Source organism: Onychostoma macrolepis, chromosome 08 (assembly GCF_012432095.1).
Source record: "Onychostoma macrolepis isolate SWU-2019 chromosome 08, ASM1243209v1, whole genome shotgun sequence".
In the NCBI taxonomy this organism is placed as follows: domain Eukaryota; kingdom Metazoa; phylum Chordata; class Actinopteri; order Cypriniformes; family Cyprinidae; genus Onychostoma; species Onychostoma macrolepis.
This window is the reverse complement of record NC_081162.1, coordinates 290,565-312,547: the sequence shown is the minus strand read 5'-3', so window position 1 is coordinate 312,547 and position 21,983 is coordinate 290,565. Positions and strand designations below refer to the sequence as shown.

The 21,983-nt window shown below is 38.0% G+C and overlaps 2 protein-coding genes across 3 annotated transcripts in view; one reads left to right on the top strand and one right to left on the bottom strand.

Moving 5' to 3' along the window:
* cfap74 (cilia and flagella associated protein 74) overlaps positions 1-16,978 on the bottom strand; it is a 128,225-nt gene extending 111,247 nt beyond the window's left edge. Inside the window, exons 1-6 of the mRNA XM_058784035.1 lie at positions 16,871-16,978; positions 16,500-16,600; positions 16,314-16,386; positions 12,527-12,670; positions 11,759-11,857; positions 11,557-11,661 (exon numbers count right to left, since the gene is read on the bottom strand). Coding sequence (XP_058640018.1) covers positions 11,557-11,661; positions 11,759-11,857; positions 12,527-12,670; positions 16,314-16,386; positions 16,500-16,578 — 500 coding nt within the window. The 5' untranslated portion in view covers positions 16,579-16,600; positions 16,871-16,978. The remainder of the gene's footprint in view (positions 1-11,556; positions 11,662-11,758; positions 11,858-12,526; positions 12,671-16,313; positions 16,387-16,499; positions 16,601-16,870) is intronic.
* Positions 3,762-21,983, top strand: part of gabrd (gamma-aminobutyric acid type A receptor subunit delta) — a 68,556-nt gene continuing 50,334 nt past the window's right edge. The window contains exon 1 of one of the 2 annotated variants that reach the window (XM_058784034.1): positions 3,762-4,038. Coding sequence is in view for 1 of the 2 variants with exons in the window: in XM_058784033.1 (XP_058640016.1) it covers positions 20,039-20,106 (68 nt within the window). In the remaining variant the exon portion in view is untranslated. Of the gene's footprint in view, positions 4,039-19,832; positions 20,107-21,983 lie in introns of those variants that run through there. The other variant, XM_058784033.1, reaches the window with a different exon arrangement.

Below are 21,983 nucleotides of genomic sequence, written 5' to 3'. Positions count from 1 at the left end.
AGAATGGGTGCTAAACACAGTTTCGAGCGGGTATACGCTTCAGTTCGCACGCAGACCACCCCGCTTCAGCGGCGTGAGGATGTCAGATGTGCAGAGCAGAGACACACCAGTGTTGCGAGCAGAAATTCTCTCTCTCCTTGCAAAACAGGCAATAGAAGAAGTCCCCCCGGGGAATATGGAGTGTGGCCTTTACAGTCGCTACTTCCTAGTCCCCAAAAAGGACGAGGGGCTTTGACCTACTCTGGATTTGAGACCACTGAGCTCTCACCTCGTTCAAGCCAGGGAGAGTGGTGACTCTGAAATGCTTTCAGAGATTGTTGGGCCGTATGGCAGCAGCGGCTGTGGTGTGTCGTTCAGTCGGTAGGCATCATCTGGTGGCCAGCTTTTTAAGAGGAGTGTGGAGGTTGCACCCCTTTCGTTCTAATTTGGTACCAGTGTGGGATCTGTCCTTAGTGCTTAGTGCACTTTCTGAGTCACCCTTTGAGTCGCTGTTTTCGGCAGAGTTGAGAGTGCTCTCGTTTAAGACAGCGCTCTTGCTTGCCTTGGCATGTGGTAAAAGGGTGGGTGACTTACATGCACTGTCTACGAACACTGCGTGTATGGAATTTGGTAAGGATGACTGTATGGTCAGACTGCAGCCAAGATGGGGATATGTGCCTAAAGTGCTTTCTACGTCGTTTAAAGCACAGGTCATTACGCTTCAGCGTTTGCTCCTCAGGATTCGAGCCAGCGACACACCCGCTATGCCCAGTCCGTGCTCTGCGAGTTTATCTGGAGAAGACTAGTCATTTCAGACAAGCAGAACAGCTGTTTATATGTTTTGGTGGCTGTACCAAGGGACTGCCAGTGTCAAAGCAGCGGCTGTCACATTGGATTGTGGAAGCGATCACGTTAGCGTATGCTTCTAAGAATGAGGCCTGTCCGTGGGGAGTACACGCCCATTCCACAAGAAAAATGGCTTCGTCGTGGGCTTGGGAAAAAGGTATGTCGATTCAAGATATTTGTCTGGCAGCAGGATGGTCTTCACAAGACACTTTTGCTAGATTTTACAACCTGGAGATTCCATCATTCGCACCGCTCGTTCTGTCTGTGCAGTGATGTGTCTACAGCTTGGCAGTTGGCTGCCGCTTGCACCTGGCCACGCCCCCCGGATGATCAGGGTGGTTTCGACTAGGTCCGGTGGCCTTAGACATGCCTATAATACTGATAATAATTTGATACTGTTAAGTGCTTTGACACAATCTGTATTGTAAAAGCGCTATATAAATAAAGGTGACTTGACTATAATAGATATAGTCAGCGACTTCTACATGCATTCGAGCTGTTGTCGACTGCGGTAGGTGCACTGATTTTCTACATAAATCAAGTGGTAAATGCTGAATATGTACGTGGCTCCAGCAGTGCTGCGGCCAGTCCATGGTTGTGTTGTGCTTTATTACTATGCTTAGTCCCGCTCAGCAGGAGCTCGAGGGCGTTGGTTTCCCCGAGTATCCGATGAAGCAGTTAACGGGCTCGGCTCTATTGGGCCCGGCTCTTTAGACTCTTCCTACCAGATGTGTGGAATGCAACACAGCGGGATTTTACGCGTTCCCCAAGCGTAAACTACGCAGTGTCGAGAGACCGAACTTGATAGGGAATGTCTCTGGTTACATGCGTAACCTCGGTTCCCTGAAAGGAGGGAACGAGACACTGCGCACTCTGCTGTGTTGTAATCCTCAGAGTCTTGTACCCGTTCGAACAGTCGAAAGATTCTGGGGCAATGACACTGGACGTCGACCTATATAGTGGGTGGCTCCGCCCTTAGCTCGAGCGCTGGAGCGTCATTGGTCGGTAAGATTTACCGGCGTGATGCAATAAAGCTTCAGTATTTCGGGAGGAGGGGGATTACCCCCCCACAAGCGTAAGCTATGCAGTGTCTCGTTCCCTCCTTTCAGGGAACAGAGGTTACGCATGTAACCGGAGACGATTTCTATCCAAACTGAAAGCATAATTAGCCTTTTTCACGCTTCCGCGTTCCTGGCTTCCGGATTGGCGCTTGCGGGGTAAAAGTTTTTCCGGTGACAACAGCGGCCGTACTGAGCATGAATGAGTTCGAGAATCAAAGTCTTTTTTTTACAAATTAGATCCTATGAAAATGCTTGAACTGCCGGTACTGTACTCTACAACGCGCAAACATTTCACAATTAACTGTTTGGTCAGCTCGGGTCATCACAAATACAAGTTTGTTTAATTCTAAATGGTGGCAGTTCAGTTATCTTTGCTGTTCTGTCCGTTTGGTGCTGACTGTGCATTATGACTCTCCACATGATTTTTTCGCTATTACTATTACTATTATTATTATTATTAAAGTAATGTTGTATTTTCTAATTGCTCTCCTTTGCATTATTAATGTGATGGCGTAAATGTGAGTTGTATAATGTGCCCTGGGAAATACATATTAAACAAGATATGACTTGGATTCATGGCTTTGTTCCTATTCCATTCTATCGGGATTACGTTGTTGTGTTGAGTTTAATATGCTTCAACCGGATTGAGGATTGTTTAATTTAGGCTATTCTTGGAAAAATGTGCATGGTCGTAAATGTTGTCATTTTGAGGTAATTTATTATGATGTGGCGATTCGAGGGAAAATGACTGAGTTAACTGAGATAGTACGCTCAAATGTACCGGAGATCAAAGACTATTTAAAAAAGGGACTTTGCTGGAGATGGATAATAGAAACCATGCGGTGCTATGTTAAGCGTATTATCTCACGAGTCAGCGGTCTGAGTGGCATATAAATTACAAACAAGTAAAATGTTATTTCTTTATAGATTATATAACAACAACCTGGAAAACAGACAAATCAGAAAAGGTAAGAAGCATTATTTGAGAAAAGGGCATACTGATATAATAGGCGCAGACCTGTAACGGAACTAACTTTACCCTGCGCTGACGTTATTTCCGATTTTTGTGAAAAAGGCTAATCTAGGCTACCCGCTGCCGTTTTCAAAGCAAAACTGTTACATTTCATTCACTGATGCTCTTCCATCAGCAGCGCTAAACCCGGAAGCGCATAATACTTACTTGCCGGCAACCCGCAAAAATAAAAGCTCGCTGATTTTACGTTTGAAAATGATGAAAATAATAATAAAAATATTAGCATTTTATTTTTAAGTTTACTATAAAATAATTTAATTTTTATGTAATACTCCCTTTTTATTTTAAAATAAAATAGTATTATCACACTTGATTATTTAGTTTATGATTTTTAGTTAGTTATTTAAAAAAAAAAAAAAAAAACGAAATAAAGTGCAATAATATTATTACCCCTATTATTAATAAATAAAAATTATAGTTATATTTTATGGGTCACACTCTACATGCCATAGCCCGTGTGAGGACCAAACCAAATCTCCAGGTTCTCATATGAGAACCAAGCTGAAAAACTTATGTGCACCCCTGATAATATATGAGCTGTAGGTTTCGCCCTGATATGTTGCAAGCTTTATTTAAAGTCCCCCATAGTAAAAATCAAGCTTTTTATGTTATTTGTGGTGTTTTTAATATGCTTTTAGACAAACCATGTGCCAATCCATTAATCAACACCATTGCTGATTATTAAGACTCCTTAAAACTGTAGTTTACCAAAGGCTGTCCCAGAAACGCAGTTTGAAACAGCCCTTTTTTTTTTTTTTTTTTTTTTGCTATGTCACAAAATTCAATAACCAATCACGTCAACGCGGCGCGCGTTTTATTTCCCGCTGTCTCAAGGTGGAAACTAGGATAGAGATCGCATGCAACATATACAAATACGATAACTAGCACAAAACCAAAAATAAAATAGAGCAAAAAACCCACAAAGCCGTGGTTTAACGTGAATTTAGAACCGCTAACTTGAATAATAACCCGCGGCAACAGTGTAAAAGTAGCCCGGAGTCAGTCCCACCTCTCCCGCATCGGCGTCTGCACTTCACACGCATTGCTCGCGGGCGCGGATTGGAATCACAAACTTGGCTGCATTCGAGTCTTCGAGGCATTTTGACAGCACAGCATCAAGTAAGTAACTTTAACGAATTTTACAGTATCCACTGTAGTTGTCCGCTAGTAAAAACATAGTTTTATCAGTCATTATCTGTGGCTCAGGAATCAGGAGGCGCTGGCTGGTTGGTGGCGGGGCTAATTTGCGTATTCATAGCTCCGTGTATAGTAAATTAGGCAAGGGTGTAAAGTTACATTCATTTACATTTACATTTATGCATTTAGCAGACGCTTTTATCCAAAGCGACTTACATTGCATTCAAGTTACAGTTTTTACATTTGATCAGCTCTTGCTTTCCCTGGGAATCGAACCCATGATCTTGGCGTTGCTAGCGCCATGCTCTACTATTTGAGCTACAGGAAAGCCTTTTTAAGGCACATTCAAGCTATTTTAAGGCATGAGAAAATTATTTTCACAAGAAAAACATTAAAATATGTCATTTTGATGATCAAAGATGACTTTAAAAGGGATACAATTTTTGTCTGCAGGGGGACTTTAACATCACAACTAACAAACATATGGAACACTCGTCATGGAACACATATTTTGATGTCACTAAAGGAAAATAACCTGATTTATTAATAAAGTCATGTAAATACAGCTTACTTGCCTTGTCATGTTACTGATGTGCATGTAAACGGGGAAAACTGGTTATTTTAATAAGCTGATATTTGTGAGTTATCACCTTACTGGTGTGCATGTAAACGTGCTCAATTAGTTTAGCCTGTTTTCAGTTAATGAACAGAACATTGTAGTGCACCTCCCATCCAATAAATCACAATAAGCTTTGTGCTTTATTGCTTTTTATATGAAACAAAGTCTCAAATGTTGTCTATTTTATTAGTTTTAAAACAATAAATGCTGTTTTGAGGCGGTTTACTGTTGAGTGACTGATTGCTGTAGCGCCTCAGTTCAAGAGAAGCGGCGCGCGTGAACTGATCATCTCCCCTGCTTTAATACCAGTTTCAGCACGAAATACACATGAATAAACATCTGAAGGTATGTTAAAATAAAGAGTACAACTTAACGAAATCCATATCCTGTGTCATGTAATAATAATTGCAACAGCTCTATTAATACATTTATTTGCGTTAACATTAACACATAGTGTTCAAATTAGGATCTATAATATTTTCTAATGTTTTAAAAGAAGTCTCTTCTGTTCAGCAAGGCTGCATTTATTTGTACAGTAAAATATACATGCCTTATTTAAGATGGGGGGGGGGGGGTCTCAAAATGTCCAAAAATATTATTTTACTAATTTATTCATTTTAAGTTCAATTGCGCTTTGTTGGTATAATGTCTGCTAGAATGCAGAGGTGGAAAGTCCAGGGGTCAGAAAGTAAAAGTCCTGCCATATGTTTATTCCACCCATGAAATCAGCAGCTGATTTCACCAGAGGTGGGACCAAGTCATTCCTTTCAAGTCACAAGCAAGTCCCCAAGTCCTCAAAGAGTTAAAGTTAATGAGTTAATTAAGTGATTAATTAAATGATGATTGCGCATCAGTGATGAACACCTGCTGTTAACAAGCAGCATCATTGAAGAAAAGAGAAATACAAGAACTACAACTGACTTGGATGGAATCCACTGAAAAAAACACGTTGCCACCATAATTGTGGTCAGTGTTTGCTTTATTTGGCCTCTTGAGCCTTTTAGTAATTCAAAGGAGTTTGTTTCTAAGTAATTGCAATATTGTTTCACAGCAAACATTTATGCATTGGTGAATCAAACTTTGAAACAACAGATGAGCTTACGCTTTCTGCTTATAACTCATTTGAATGAATATCATGAAGTGGTCTCTCTTTGGTTTATTGACTTGCATTCAGCTATCACAACTGCAAAAAAAAAAAAAAAAGATCGACATGTACACTTATCATACAATTCTCAACAGTGGTGATAATAATTATTCACACTGCATTGGATGATGGGAGTTTTTACTATGGTGTTACCCAGCATGCATTGCAGCATGAAGCATTTTGTTGATTGTCACCATTGTTGAGATTCATATGCTGGTTCTTGATTTCTGTGTGTGTCTAAATAGTACAGGAGTTAAAATTTTATGTCTTACATAAATTTAAAATTCATTCACAATACGGGTGTCCCCGACTAAGGATTTTCATAGTCGAATCGGAATTTTCGAATCTTGCTGACAGTCGACTGATAGTTGAATCATATGTTTGGGGGCGGGGCAAAATACATTACCAAGAGTCAAATCAGACATTCGGCAGTCATAAATACTGACGTTAATACACAGGGAAAATGTGTAACGGACGCCTCGCAGATACAAACGGAGTGAATGATGTTTTATGTTTTGATTAAAAGATAGTTAACATTAAACGTCAGCGAAACCCTAAGAATTCACAACATTTTTTACAATAGTGCTCTCATTATAACGTTATGTATATGACAGTTATTAATGATCTGCATTTCTGTTTTGAGCTGTGTGCACTGAATGACCAGTAGAATGAAGCATTTGATAGAAGGTTTTTAATCAATGGGATTTAACTCATTTATCTCATATAAAATACGCGTTAATATAACAACTTATAGGCTATATGCACAAAACGCCCCGATACATGAATGTGTCCGTGCGGCTCTGAACTCCTTTTGTGGACGCGTTCTTGACGCAACAACGTGCAGAAACACGGGAACTAAACTCTAAACTCTAGCGTTTTATTATAATAGTGTTCTCATTATAATGTTATGTGTATATGACAGTCCCAGTCATAGTTATTACTATTCTGCATAGTTGTTTGTCCTGCTCGCGCTACGGACTTTAGAGATAATCACTGTTCAATAAAGCGCTTTACTGCAGCGACACTACCAAATGCATCTTATACGAGATAAAAAATATATACACGATATATATAAACAGGCTGAATGGTTTTGAAATCACTTGTATCCTACCTGATCGAAAAAAATCCAGTCTTTCACTCTGCCTGTGTCAATTTGAGTCTTGTTAAAGTTTTAAATCCTTGCTGCCAAGATGCTCCTCTGTCGGTCAAGGATTATGGAAAGTGAAACTTAAATCTATAGGGGTGGTTGGATTTATTCACGCACATTAAAATATTTATTTAAAGCTTTTTTTTCTTTTCAGATTCTTATTTACAGCATTATCATAATAAGCTGTATATTAACTTATTAACCGGTAGTTCTATGTGAAATCAGACATTGAGCGCCCCCATATAGCCAAAATGGTATGATCATAACACCCCGCGAATATTCGACTGTGAATCGAATTAGGCTCCTCGAATCAAAGCATCGAATCGTCGACTATTCGGGGTCACCCCTAATTCACAATAGCTATTAGAACGACACTTTACTTGCATGCCGTAGTTTCATAGGGTTGATTATACAACACCTGAAACACAAAAATGAAATACATATTGAATGTAATCAGGCCAGCTCATGATGACTATCTCATCATATAAAAACAGATAATAGCTGTTCACTAATCAGCACTGACCTCACTACTTTACAACTCCACATGCATCACTACAGAGAAAGATCTAACAGAGAAAAGCAAGGGTCAAGAGCCCAACTGAAGCAAACACTGATCTCCACGATGGTGGCATCATTTTAACCAATGAAACATCAACATCTGATCCTCTGTAATTCTCAATAACAGCAGGTGCTCATCACTAATGCACAATCATCATTTAATTAGTCACTTAATTATCTTATTAACTTTAACTCTTTAAGGACTTGGGATTTGCTTGTGACTTGAAAGGAATAGGTGTGTTTGACTTGAAGCAGCGCTGCGCAGAATGATCAGTGTATGACATCAAAGTACCGTGAGAGTGATTCGAAAGCATAAGGATCCGTCTGCTCTCTTATCACGCTCACGGTACTTTGATGTCATACACTGATCATTCTGCACAGCACCACTTCAAGTTGAACACACCTAATGACTTGGTCCCACCTCTGGTGAAATCAGCTGGCTGAGTTCATGGGTGGAATAAACATATGGCAGGACTTTTACTTTCTGACTCCTGGACTTTCCACCTCTGCTAGAATGTTAAAAAATGTAAGTAAAAAAATTTTAATTGTTGTTTTGTAATTAATTTTTTCTATGAAAAGCAAGACAAAACAGTACAAAGCAAATTTTTGAATGGGGACGCGACGAAAAACCATGTTCTGTATTTGGCCTTCTGCCGAGTGTTTCATTTTGTTTGGCTTCGGCTTTGGCCAAGAATTTTCATTTCGGTACATCCCTAATTCATGGGATGATGAATATACAGTCATTTTGTGGCATGGCCCTGTGGTAATGTTCCCATTGCATCAGCTATTGATGCTGCAGTGGAAGAGAGCACATAGCGAATCCAGTCATTTTGTACTGTCCATGCAAGACACTGTCTGAGCAATATTGTAGTCATCTGAGCCAGTGTCACAAATCCGGTCTATAAACTTCCATTCACTCACCACCAGAGGTCACTCGCTCACCACATTGACTCTCACACCATACATTACACTGGACTGCATTTCCCATCATCCATTGCACTGATGACACATACACAAGGGATTACACTGATTGCACACACAGCTGATTGCACTGGTCACACACCCTACATAAATGCGATATACCTGTTTGCCATTGTTTGACTCTGCCTGTATTTATGACCATGACCTTGAATAAAACCTTGCACATGGATCCGCACGTCTCGTTTGCCCCGTAACAGAATACTCGGCCACAAAAACACCCCAAGTCAAGTCACAGTTGATCTTAAAGAGCCAAGTCAAGTCACCGTTGATCTTCACGAATCAGATCAAGTCACCGCTGATCTTCACGAATCAAGCCAGGTCACAGCTTCTCTTTGTGAGTTAAGCCAAGTCACAGCTGATCTTCACGAGTCAAGCCAAGTCACAGCTGATCTTCACGAGTCAAGCCAAGTCACAGCTGATCTTCATGTCGCAGCTGATCTTCACGAGTCAAGCCAAGTCGCAGCTGATCATCTAGAGTCACTTCACGTCTCAGCTGATCTCCTAGAGTTTAGTCACGTCTCAGCTGATCGTCCAGAGTCACAGCACGTCACAGCTGACCTTCCAGAATCTCTTCACACCACCGCTGACCATCCAGAGTCTCTTCACGCCACCGCTGACCAGCCAGAGTCTCTTCACATCACCGCTGATCAGCCAGAGTCTTGTCACGTCCTTTCTGCCACACCCAGATATTCAAGGTCAGTCCTTCAGCATCCTAGTCTGGCATCCAGTGTGAGGGATGCACCACTGGTGTCTGCACGTGCAGATGGTATCCCCAAACCAGCTCACTTTAACCCTCCTGTTCCTGCACTAATTCCCCTGTCCGAAGTATTTCCCATGATGGGGATCGCTTTATGTTGCGTTTGGGCTGCGTACACCACCACAGAACTGCCAGAGGTAGCGACGTCCACTGTGATGTCCCCAGAGGTGGCGGCTGACGCTGCAGAACCTCTTGGGGTAGTGACACTCGCTGCTGTGCTCTCCGAAGCTATGGCACTCGCTTCAGCTCCTTGTATGATGGTGGTGCCCATCAATGTACTCTCAGCCTGTTGTGTTGCGGTCAAAGAGACCGTTACTTAACTCTCCCTGTGTCCGGAGTTTACCATTGTAGAACCTCCAGAGGTGGCGGCAACTTCTGCAGAACCTCCAGAGGTGTCAATGGTATCCATCTGTGATTCTTTGTCCTGCTCTGTCATGGCTATGGAGTCCCTGCTGTGGGTTCCTGATCCGTAGTGGTGCTCTCCTGATCCGCCGTGGTGGTCTTCTGCTCCGCCGTGGTGGGCTCCTGCTCTATCTACTCCGCCCTGGTGGACTCCTGCTCTGTCTGCTCTGCCCTGGTGGGCTCCTGTTCCGTCCTGGTCTCCGCCTTTGTTCTCTGCTCTGCCCTGGCTCCCTGCTTCGTCGGTTGGGTGTCCTGCTTTGCCTCAGTCCCCGGACTTCCCACTTCCACGTGGACCTGGCCCTCCGTCCCTCCCCCTGTTCCGCCTCTGCTCCACCACCCTCCTGAATGGTGTGATGTTTGGAGCGTCTGGAAGCCGCTCCTTTGGGGCGGGGGGGGCTCTGTCACGAATCTGGTCTATGAACTTCCGTTCACTCACCACCAGAGGTCACTCGCTCACCACATTGACTCTCACACCATACATCACACTGGACTGCATTTCCCATCATCCATTGCACTGATGACGCACACACAGCTGATTGCACTGATCACACACCCTACATAAACCATGGACTTCCTCTCTTTCACTGCCTAGTATTGTATGCATTTATCGCATTTATCGCCTAGCTTTAGCTACCTTACAGAGCCTTTTGTAGTTTCCCTAGTCTTGCCTTGCCTGTTTCGGATCGTGTTTTCGGATTACCTCTCTTGTCAAGCCCCTTTGGATATTGTTCGTTGTCGACTGACTCATGCCCGTTTTGGATGACTCTTTGCCTTGCCTGTGATATACCTGTTTGCCATTGTTCGACCCTGCCTTTATTTATGACCATGTCCTTGAATAAAATCTTGCACATGGATCCGCACGTCTCACATCTCGTTTGCCCCGTAACAGCCAGGTACTTCTTTCTTTCTTTCTCTCTCTCTCTCGGTTTTTTTTTTTGCCATTTTTGCATTTACTAGGACAGGACATTTCTCTGTAATGTGATCAGGAAAGGAAAATGAGCCTGGACTCAAACCTAGGTCAGCTGAAGCATAACTACGCTACATATCTGAGCACTGCCCACAAGGCTATCAGGTCCATTAGATGCTTCACGTCATATTTGCCACTGAAAAGGGGGGTCGCACACTAGATGAGCAAAATTGTTGTTAATGTAAATATAACTTCACCCAGATTTTCTGTTGTGCATCTTTCAGCAAAACGCTTGTGTCTTTCTGTGGCTTGAATGAAGTGCTTTATATAGCGAGCTATAATAATGTAAAATTGTGCTTTCTCTTTCTGTTTGGTATGCTTTTTCAAACACCGAACTTCAAACTACCACTTTGTTCATTCTTAAAGAGAACTTTTGAGTGTTTGGTGATTAGACTGACCATCAATCTTTAATATCAAATTTTTTGATCAATTTAGAAATTACAAAATGAACAGTAAAAATTTCTTCCATTGTTTGCTGAAAACCTAAAAAACTTCTACACTTCCAGAAGTTGCTGCCTGAGAATCTGACAATTAGAGAAAAAAAATGTTCCCTTTAGTATAGGGACCAATTCTCATTATTAACTTATGCTTATTAGCATGCCTATCATTAACATATTGGCTGTTTATTAGTACTTATAAAGAACATATTCTGCATGACATTATTCTACATCCCTAATCCTACCCAATACCTAAACTTAACAACTACCTTACTAACTATTAATAAGCAGCAAATTAGGAGTTAATGGTTAATGGTCCTAGTTAATGGTTTGTTAATAGTGAGAATTGGACCTTGAAATAAAGTGTGACTGAAAAAAATAAATAAATAAATAAAATCACAACAAAAACAAACATATCAAGACAAAAATGCAAGTCATCAAGATCCAGAAAGTAGTATGTATAGCATTAATGTAGATCTAAAACTCACTCATGCTCTTTCAAGATCATGGCTAAATGAGCACCCAGATCTTCTTCCACCTGCAGCTCAGCGCACATACACTTGTGCTGAGCACGGAGCCGAAACAGTGCCACGCTGCACAGAATAATGCAGAATTAGAGACATTCAGCAATTTATCTTATAGTGACCTTTGTTCTCAAAATTACCTCTGCGGGCTTCACTTTTTTTTTACCTGTTCTCAGCTTGTTTCTCTCTTTCCATATCCACCTCAATCTTGTCTCTCAATTCCTCCAGGTTAGTCACATGAAGTTGAAATGCTTTAAGTTCCTCCCTGGAAGAGGATACATTTAGTACAAACTTAGTTTTCCAGATAAATTTTGTTATGTTTTGTTAATGACGTGTTATTCAGCAGCTAAAAACAAAAACTATCTCCATTTAACAAGTCATTAAAAATTGTATTTGGAAACAAGCAATTTCCCATTGTAGAGAATTGTGAGAAATTATTACGCTATCAAGATCCCTTCTAGGCATATCTCTGAAGGGACATCACCATTCAAGCAAATCAACACACTCTCATGAGGGAAAAATGATATGGCATCATGCTACTTGATCATAAAAAATGTATGTATAGTATAGTATAGTATTTTTTATTTCCTATTACAATCATGATTAAGTTTATGTTTTAGACTTTAAAGGTTAGACTGGTTCATTTAAGATTTGGTTTGTTTTTGTACAACCCAACTCGCACAAACTCTTGCGATCTAACTATCTCATGTGGTGTCTCAAAACTTCTCATGAAACTGGGCTTTCTCTCTCTCTCTCTTTTTTTTTTTTTGTTGTTGGTTGTTTTTCTCAAGCTCAGTCCACCTACCTAACAGCTTTTCTATGGCATGTGCTCACACCATGCTGTAAATTTGAAAACACATGGCAGAGTCTAAAAACACATCCTGTTACAGGAAGGGCCACATTACACATTATAACATCATATGTGAATACAAACCTGGCCTGTAGTACATCCAGTTTCTTCTGTTGGTAAAAGATGTCCAGTTGATCCAGAACTTTTTGTAGCTTGAACATGCGTATCTTGTCGGTGTTTTGCTTTTCCCCACCTTTGTCACTTCCATCTTCGCAATCACTCACTTCCCTTAAGGTAGACAAGAGCCAGTAATACAGATTTACACCATTGTTCATAAGTTCAAAACAAATTCATTAAGGTTACATTAAACAGATCAAAATTAAGAGTATTGTAAATGTTTTGAATATAAAGTTAAAAAGTAATATATATATATATATATATATATATATATGGGCTCGACATTAACGCTTGTCTGGGACAAGTGAATGTTTTGGACGGGCAAGTGAAAGAGAAATTTACTTGCCCAATCGGACAAGTAACTTGAAAAAGTCAATACCAAAAACAATAATAACTGCCTTTATTTGTGATATAGCCTTTGTTATAGGGGTGTGCGATTTATATATCGTTTGCGATAATTTCGTAATTGTTGTTTTAACGAGTATATTGCAAGAATCAAACAAAGAGTGCACGCATAATTACGTAAAGTCGTCTAGTTTAGACTAGCTCACGTGCATTCTTTCACTGCATGATTCAGTATTACAATGCATGAAGAATGATCAGAAAATTCAAGACATGGGGGAGGAAAATGTATGCATTTATATCATTTCATATAGTTAATATCACACGAAGATCGAACGCCTTTTTTTTTTTTTTTGCTTCAAAAATCATCATGATTACAAATGTGATAACAGTTCAATAAACAAGTTAACATTAAGAGACTTACGTTTTAGACACCATATTGCCTGTTTTTGCTCTATTCACCAACAACAAAAAAACTCCAAACACAGCCACAGTGCTGTTTTCTCTGTCAGTCTCTGAGCAACATGACGGTGTTTTGTGCCTGAATGAATCAACCGTTTAAATGATTCGGTTCAGTCGCAATGACTCACTTATTAACAGTGACTTGGGGCACCAGGGCAGACCACTACTGGTGGTTTTAATTTCACATTTACAGTATTTAAAAAAAAAAATAATAATAATAATTTCAAATATCAGTATTCAACGTTTTATGTATCAAAACATTATTTATTCATTTGTAACTGCAGGTTAAAGCATTCCATGTCCCTCAGAGCTGCATTAAACAGTGGGTAAATATATCTATTCCACTTCAGATGCAGCTTGTTTCTTCTGCATTGCAAAGATGAATTTTGTTGATACTGATTTCATTTGTTTGGTAACAGCCCAAATGTCTTATTATACTAATTGACTGATTAAATTTAACTAATTAAAACTTTTTAAATTTAAGTTTGAAAATGATGAAAATTTTATATATATATATATATATATATAAGTAAATATTAGCATTTTATTTTTAAGTTTACTATAAAATAATTGTATTTGTATTTAATTCTAACTTTTTATTTTAAAATATAATAGTATTATCACACTTTATTATTTTGTTCATTATTTCATTTAAAAGAAAAATCTAAATAAACTAAATGTGTTTTGTATAACTACAATAAGTAATTATATTTATAACTCAATTTAACTTAATTTTTTCTCTCCGGCAAGTAACTTTTATACTATAAGGACAACCACATGAGAATGCTTAATGTCAAGCCCATATATTTATTTATTTATTTATTTATTTATTTATTTCATTTGAACTTTCTATTCATCAAAAAAAAAAATTATGGTTTCCAAAAAAAATATGAAGCAGCATAAACCTTTTCAACTGATAATGAAAAGAAAAGTTACTTGGGCATCAATTTAGAATATAGGAAGATTTCTGAAGGATTTAGTTATTTTCCATCACTAGTGACATAATAAAAAATGTCATTGATGCTTGTACATTTACATTTTAGTTTAGGGATGTCAAAAATTAAGATCAGATCACCAAACTGATCAGATTAAAGAACAAGCCTCATGTGGTTCCATTTTGCGTGCAGTATTATACATGACAATGGCATGTGACATGACCTGACCCAACCAGGGTGTCATGCACAAATGACTTACTGTTGTTTACTCCATAACACCAGCTTAATTTCAAGATGCTGCACAAAAGCAAACATAGCTGTATCTACACATTGAGTGATGCCAACTATATTAATGCTTTACCTTCCCTCAAGATAAACCCAAACATGTGTTTAGTCCAATATTTACTCAGCACTAGTTACTTGTTGTTATTATTATTATTATAAACCCAGCTGAATACAAATGTTGATGATTTAAAAAAAAATCTAAATGATTTGACAACTGCAATGCAATAGGGCTCGACATCAAGCCTTGACATGTGCTTGTCCTTCGGAGTCCGAGTAAAAAAGTAACTTGTCCGAGGCAAAAAAGCTTTTTTTTTTCTTTCTTTTTTTTTGCCATAAATGTAATCTATACTGATGCAATAGTCTGCTCTATGAGGTCTTACTTTAATCAGCATATTTGTGATATTTGCCTTAAATTGATTTCTAGGACACTTTTTAACTTTATGAAGGGCAATATTTTCCTAACCTTACTAAATGTAAGTGTCATCATTTACGTCGAATTCTTAAATTTTATCAATACATTCAGTTAGAATAATTAGACTTTGTATGGTTGTTACCATTCAAATGAAATCAGTATCAACAAACTCCATCTTTTCACTGCAGAGGAAACACTGAAGCTGCATCAAAAGTGCCATTTAGATGTATTTACTCAGACTGTTTAATTAAGATAAGAGGTTCCATAAATGCATTTACACAGTAAAAATTCAAATGGATAAATAATGTTATAAGATTAATGTTTTACTTTTCTTAACATATAAATATGAAATGTTGGGAAAATGCAATGATACTTTTATATATGAAACCAAACCACCAGTAGATGGCGGGAAGTCACTGTCTTAATGAGCGAGTCACTGATTCAACCAATTCGATCAAAAGGCTAATTCATTCGATAAATAAAGCATGAATGGATCACTGAATCATGGACTCACCCGATTCGTTCAAAAATGCTGAATCATTCAGTAAGGAAACACTGCTGTGTGTTGCTCGGAGATGCGCGGCTGTTCTGCTGTGGCTTTGCTTGGAACTATTTTCGTTAGCAAAAACGGTCAATAATGTGTCTAAAATGTAGGTCAGTTTATATTAACAACTTGTTTATTGAACTACTGTTGTATAAAATCAATAGGTGCGTTCGACTTTAAGCGGTGCTGCGCAGAATGATCGGTGTATGACATCAAATTACCGCGAGAGCAGACGGATCCTGATGCTTTCGAATGGCTCTCGCGGTACTTTGATATCATACACTGATCATTCTGCGCAGCACCGCTTAAAGTCGAACGCCCCTAATGTCACTTTGCAATCGTGCTGGTGCTTGGTCACGTGATGTTGCTTACCTATATAGTTATATAGAATATTTATCTTTTTTTAGATAGGCTGCACGAGCCTCAACTGACGCAACCTTGATACTGTCAATACATTATCCATGATCAGTTTACACTGAAAGTAATGAAATCAGAATCATTCTCACCAAAGTTTCAGTCCTGCCCTAGTTATTGGTTGTTATTGATGTTTCAGGTTATTTGTCCGGTTGGGCAAGTAAAATGTTCTTTCACTTGCCCCTTCACAAAATCCACTTGTCCTGGTCAAACGTTAATGTCGAGCCCAATAAGTCATTTATTATTATTATTATTAATTTATCCATTTATTTATTCATGTCTCCTCATTCATGAAAAAAACAGTCTCACTAGTAGCTTCAGTCAAAATATTCCAAAAAAAGCATGCATTTTATCACCTACCAGCTGTCGATTCCTGTGGACCAATCAGGGAAGTCATCCTCAAACCCGAAGCTGTCATCCCACGTGCCAATCTCTAAATTTAACATAACATAATTAAAAATGTATAAAATACATTTAATATTTCATAACTGAGTCATGATAATACTACTAACAACAGCTTGTAGTGGTCTTTAAAAATAGCCTTACCGTCTGTGTGCTCCTGTGCGCCAATATTACGTGGCTCTTGCTCAGATGCAGGTGTTGAAAGATCTGCAATATTCGCCATATTCACGTCTCCAAGTCAACAACTGCAAGAATTGCAGACTAATCAATACTCGATAATGATCAATCGCTGGATACAGATAAATAATATAAATTTATGCTACATCAAGAGGATTAGCCTCATATTTGATACTACAACTTCAACGTGAAGTCGTGTTTGTTTGTAAGCAACCTAACCAGACTATTTGTCTGGCTACTTATTTCTGTTTTGAAATAAATTATGGTCAAAAGGGAGAGTATACACGCATGATATCCATAACCTTAAAAAATATTTTCCTATGACAGAATTTTCTTACATTATTGGTTTTCCCTGTCAACTTTCTATCGTCTGAAGTCGCAGCGTGTCAAACCGACAGCAGGTCAGGAGAAAGAAATCCTTTTGTTGCTGTTGTTTCCATGGCAACGGATACGCGCTGTACCTTGGGAAATGTAGTGGCTGCAAGTAAACAAACACTGCTTGCTGTCTGGGTTACCTTACATGTTCATTCATTTTTGTTTTGGATATTTAAATAGTAAGATTGCTTATTTCTTCCATCTCTTAGCCTATCTCTTCCATCCCAGCAACGGTCCTGGTCTGAGTCTTTCACCAAATTAACACCTTGAATCGGTCTGAGCCACAATTTATCAACTTATATTTATATTTAATATTTACTGAACAGCAAGTTCTTTGCGTGTCAACGCATCATTAGTGTACTAAGCCATTAGGAAAGCAAGAATATATTAATGTAATCAAATGCATCTCATTTTTATAGCTTACCATAAGATTTATGGTAATTTGATACAATGTTTAAGTCAACCAATCTGTATGTGTTCTTATCCTGCAAACTAGAAGTCATATTTTCCCCTACAATCTTTTTTTTTTTTTTTGATAAAGACTGTGATGCTCTGCATTCAAAACTAATTTATGAATAATTAATAATCAAATAATGTCTACTAGCTCCATGATGCTGATTGTCATTAGCTGTGCTTCATTCATGATAAACCACAGATAATCAATTCACCAAGCTATAATTTGTATCCCTACAGCGGTCATGCTGATCGCTGTTCACAGCACTCATGGCTGATTGTTAAAGTTGTGGCATATATTTTTGTTAAATAATTTTTAATATTTTTACTATTTAAAATAACTGTTTTCTATTTGAATATATTTTAAAATGTAATTTCTGTGATTACAAAGCTTAATTATTCCAGTCACACGATCCTTCAGGAATCATTCTAATATTCTGATTTGCTGCTAAAAAAAAAAAGCATGTATTATTATTATGGTTAAAACAGCTGAGTAAATTATTTTCAGTTGTCTTTGATGAATAGAAAGTTCAGAAGAACAGAATGGATCTGAAATGGAAATCTTTTGTAACATTATAAATGTCTTTATCATCATTTTTGATCAATTTAAAGCATCCATGCTAAATAAAAGTATTAATTTCTATAATTTCCTTCCCAAAAATAAAAAATTATACTGACTCCAAGCTTTTGAATGGTATAGTGTGTGTTACAAAAGCTTTTTATTTCAGATAAATGCTGAACTTTGGATCTTTCAATTCATCAAAGAATCCTAAAATGTACTCAACTGTTTTAAATATTGATGATAATAATAATAATTATTATTATTATTATTATTATTATAATTATACGTTTCTTGAATAGCAATTCAGATTTCTGAAGGATCATGTGACACTGAAGACTGGAGTATGATGCTGAAAATTTAGCTTTGATCACAGAACTAAATTACATTTTGAAATATATTCAAATCGGTTATTTTAAATAGTAAAAATATTTCACAATATTACTGCTTTTGCTGTATTTTGGATTAAATAAATGCAGGTTTGGTGAGACGAAGAGAATTCTTTAAAAACATAAAAATCTTAGGCCTACTGTTCAAGAACTTTTGACTGGTAGTGTATATTTAGTTATGAAGAATGGGTAATCATAAAGCTTAGCATTCCTGTCCTGTATTCTGTACTGTGGAGAAAAAACAACAACAAAAAAAACATAGACCAACCCATGTCAACCCATGTCTCTGTTGTCTCTCTCTCTCTCTCTCTCTCTCAGCAACTACACAAACTCTCAGAACAACAGCGTAAACACTTGGCCTGTTTTGTTGATATAGCTGACTGTATATATATTTTGGACTGTTCTTAATCTGATGGGAAGCACAAACAATATTTAGCATTTCTGTGCAGTGACATATTCTGCTAGGTCAGTCATGAAAGTCATTTACTAGAACGGTAGCTTATGCAATCACTGTCACTGAATGCACCATATCTTTTCAGCCCCAAATTCAAGGTTGTACTGTACATAACATACAACATACAATACACATCAAACAGCATAGAAACAAATAGTACCTAGTCTAGGAGTAGTGCACTGGTAAACTATTGAATAGGACTAATATATTAACGTGGGTAGAATATGGGTTTGATGCCTTCATCAATGCTTGAGTAACAGCATCGCAAACCAGGACGCAGGAGTGGCTGTAGATAAACCTAAAACTATGTGATTTGTGAGAAATGAATACACTGGCTTTGAAGTATTCATTGACATGGGCTAAAGATGACTGTAAATAGGGTTGATGTTATATAAGAACATCGTGTTATCGTGCAGAGTGGTTGCATCCTCCACAAGCGGAGGACTTAATCTGATGTGAAAGAGAGGAGGGAGTTGCAGCTAGTGTAGTGTTGGTAAATCTGATTCATTCAAATGAATCGGTTCGTTCGAACGGGTTTGTTTTGCTGTACCGGTTCTTTCAAGTCAACGGTCAAAACCGTTCACAGGAAATAGCGTTGCATTTTATGTCCATTCTTTTGCAGGTACATTGAAATATATTATGTTTTTCTTTAAAAACAAAAAAACAAAACCTTAGTAGTGACGTGTCTTGGCTGTGCAAGGGGATAGACAAGTTTTTTTATATAAAAGATTAGAGGGCGCATGACATTCCATAAAAATAAGAATTGTCAGTTTTGGTTTCTATATAGATTTCTATATAAATCATTTTAATGTCATGGTCCAAATAAAATATTGCACTGACTGTAATTCATTTATGCAAAATACAATATTATATGCAAAATTCCTGCATGCAAAAGCCCACTACATTTGACAAAAACAAAAGCAAGTCATTTAAGGACTAATTTATTAGTACTGCACAGCATTCGATACGTAACGTAACGTAACCTCGCAGCTAGTGAAGTAATTCAAGAACGCTTCGACTGATTCGTTTAAAAGAACCGACTCAGAAGAACGATTCGTTCGAGTAACGGACCTCGCGATTGTTCAGGCTTTAGAAGAGAGGGAGAACTATATGAGAGGACGCGAGTTATGTGTGCCGTTTTCTCTGCAGTCTGGATAAGGCACTGGCTAAAATATGGATCATTATATAATTTTCCTGCGATTCTCCTAAGAGGCTGAGGAAATTAGGATATTTTAATCTGTCTGTCTCCTTTCAGTCCAAATCAATTTTGCGCAAAATGGATGCACTGAGTTTTGCCGCGGCGATCTTCTGGTTTGTGCTCATCGGAGGAAACAGAGTGAGCAGGTGAGAATGCGCGAGTCCTTCACACAGTGTGAGTGAGGATCAGAAGAAAACTGCTGCAGACAACATATCCGAGTACACAGCAGTTTAACTGATTACCAAAATGTTGCCCATTTAGAATCTTTATCAAACAGGCTTTAAGCAGCAAATAAATGCATTTGAGAATTTCAGCTGATCTGTGAACATCCATCATCCCTCTCTTTTCAGTTATGGATTAAGCTGATGTTTCCAGTGAGGCTTAGAATTGATGCATTTTACGCTTCTGCCTCCAACGTTAAACAGAAAGGAGCATACCCGGCGTTGTAGACAAATGTAATGTTAAACCTGTAGATCAGAAGATAAATTTAGCCAAAACTGTTCACTCATGGATATCATGAATATACTGTCATTATGCAGATAGGTTATTAAATCTGTGCAGTGCCTGGCCGTCATTCACATGCTTGGATCTCATATTCTCGTTGTTGCTTGGATATGGGGCAGATTTTCATGTTCGTGTCTTTTGCTTTATAAATAGAATACATCGTTGTGGTTATGTTTCGCTGGTGATATGTAGTTAGATGCAAATAATATGCTGTGATAAACATTTCTGTACGTTTCCGTGGAGCTCTCGACCTACGCATATTCAACCATGGGTCAAAAGGGGTTTTCAGGCATCAAAAGTTCAATACATCTCTATTTTTTTCCCGTACGTTAGAATGCGTCCTGTTTAATTTTAATTTATTTATTTTTTTATTCTCAAAAAAGGCTATTATACATTTTTACCATTATTTACAGAAGATAATCACTAAAAGGCCATTCAGCGTAACACGTATACAAACAACAACAACAACAAAAAATCGTTTCAGGCTTATTTAGAAAAGAGTCATTAGATGACATTAAAAGACTCTATTTCAGGATAACACTGCAGCCCCCACGCAAATGTTAATTTTCAGTCTTTACCAATCTTTGTCACTATCCTTCAAACCACTACCCATTTGCCAGCAAGAAGTTTTCAATAATTTGTTCTTTACTTTTTTTTTTTTTTATAGCCTATATTACAATAAGTACAGGTCAGAATAAGTGTTTCATTTTTACATAAATATCTGTTACGCTGAATGACTATGGAACATAATTTCATCCACATGATATTTTATTTTCAAAAACGTTATTGGAAACATTGATGTAGGTACTTTACTTGCATTCTCTTTATATATATAAAATCAATTTTGTAAAATTGATGCGGACACAAAAATGGGATGTCTTGTCCTTGACCCATATACACACGTCTCTCCCTTTGCTTGTTGTTCAGTTCACATGCTGTTCATTTCTCATGTGAATGTGCGTCAGCACATAGGGTCTTTGCCCTTGTTTACAGTACACTTACGAGCTTGTGTGTTGTTCTTTTTAGGGATGAATCTCACAGAATCATCACTATTGTAGGTTGAATTTCAAAATCAAGAGATAAAAAGAAAAAAAACAAGACATGCATAATGTTATGTAATGTATTAACACCTATTTTAGGACCATCCCATATGTTGTTTATTGTTGTTGTTTTTTCACATTGTGGGAAAGGTTAAGATAACATTTTTGTCCAATGTACTTAACATAAAAGATTGTTTTTTGTTTTTTTTTCAAATTAGATTTTTTTTCACAACATTGCAGGAACAGTGTTATGATGTATGCATTACATCAGGTCTCCTTTGGACTTTTCAGAAACCTACATATCACACCCAACGTGGTACTACATGCTGTGTGTTCACCCTGTTGGCTGTGTGATTTAGCTCCTAAAAGGAACTTTCCCCAAGTAATATTTGCATGCACTTAATTCTGAGAAGAACATAATATGACAGCCATTCATATACAGAGAGAGGTTTGTAAGTGGAACCAGACTTCTGAAAAAA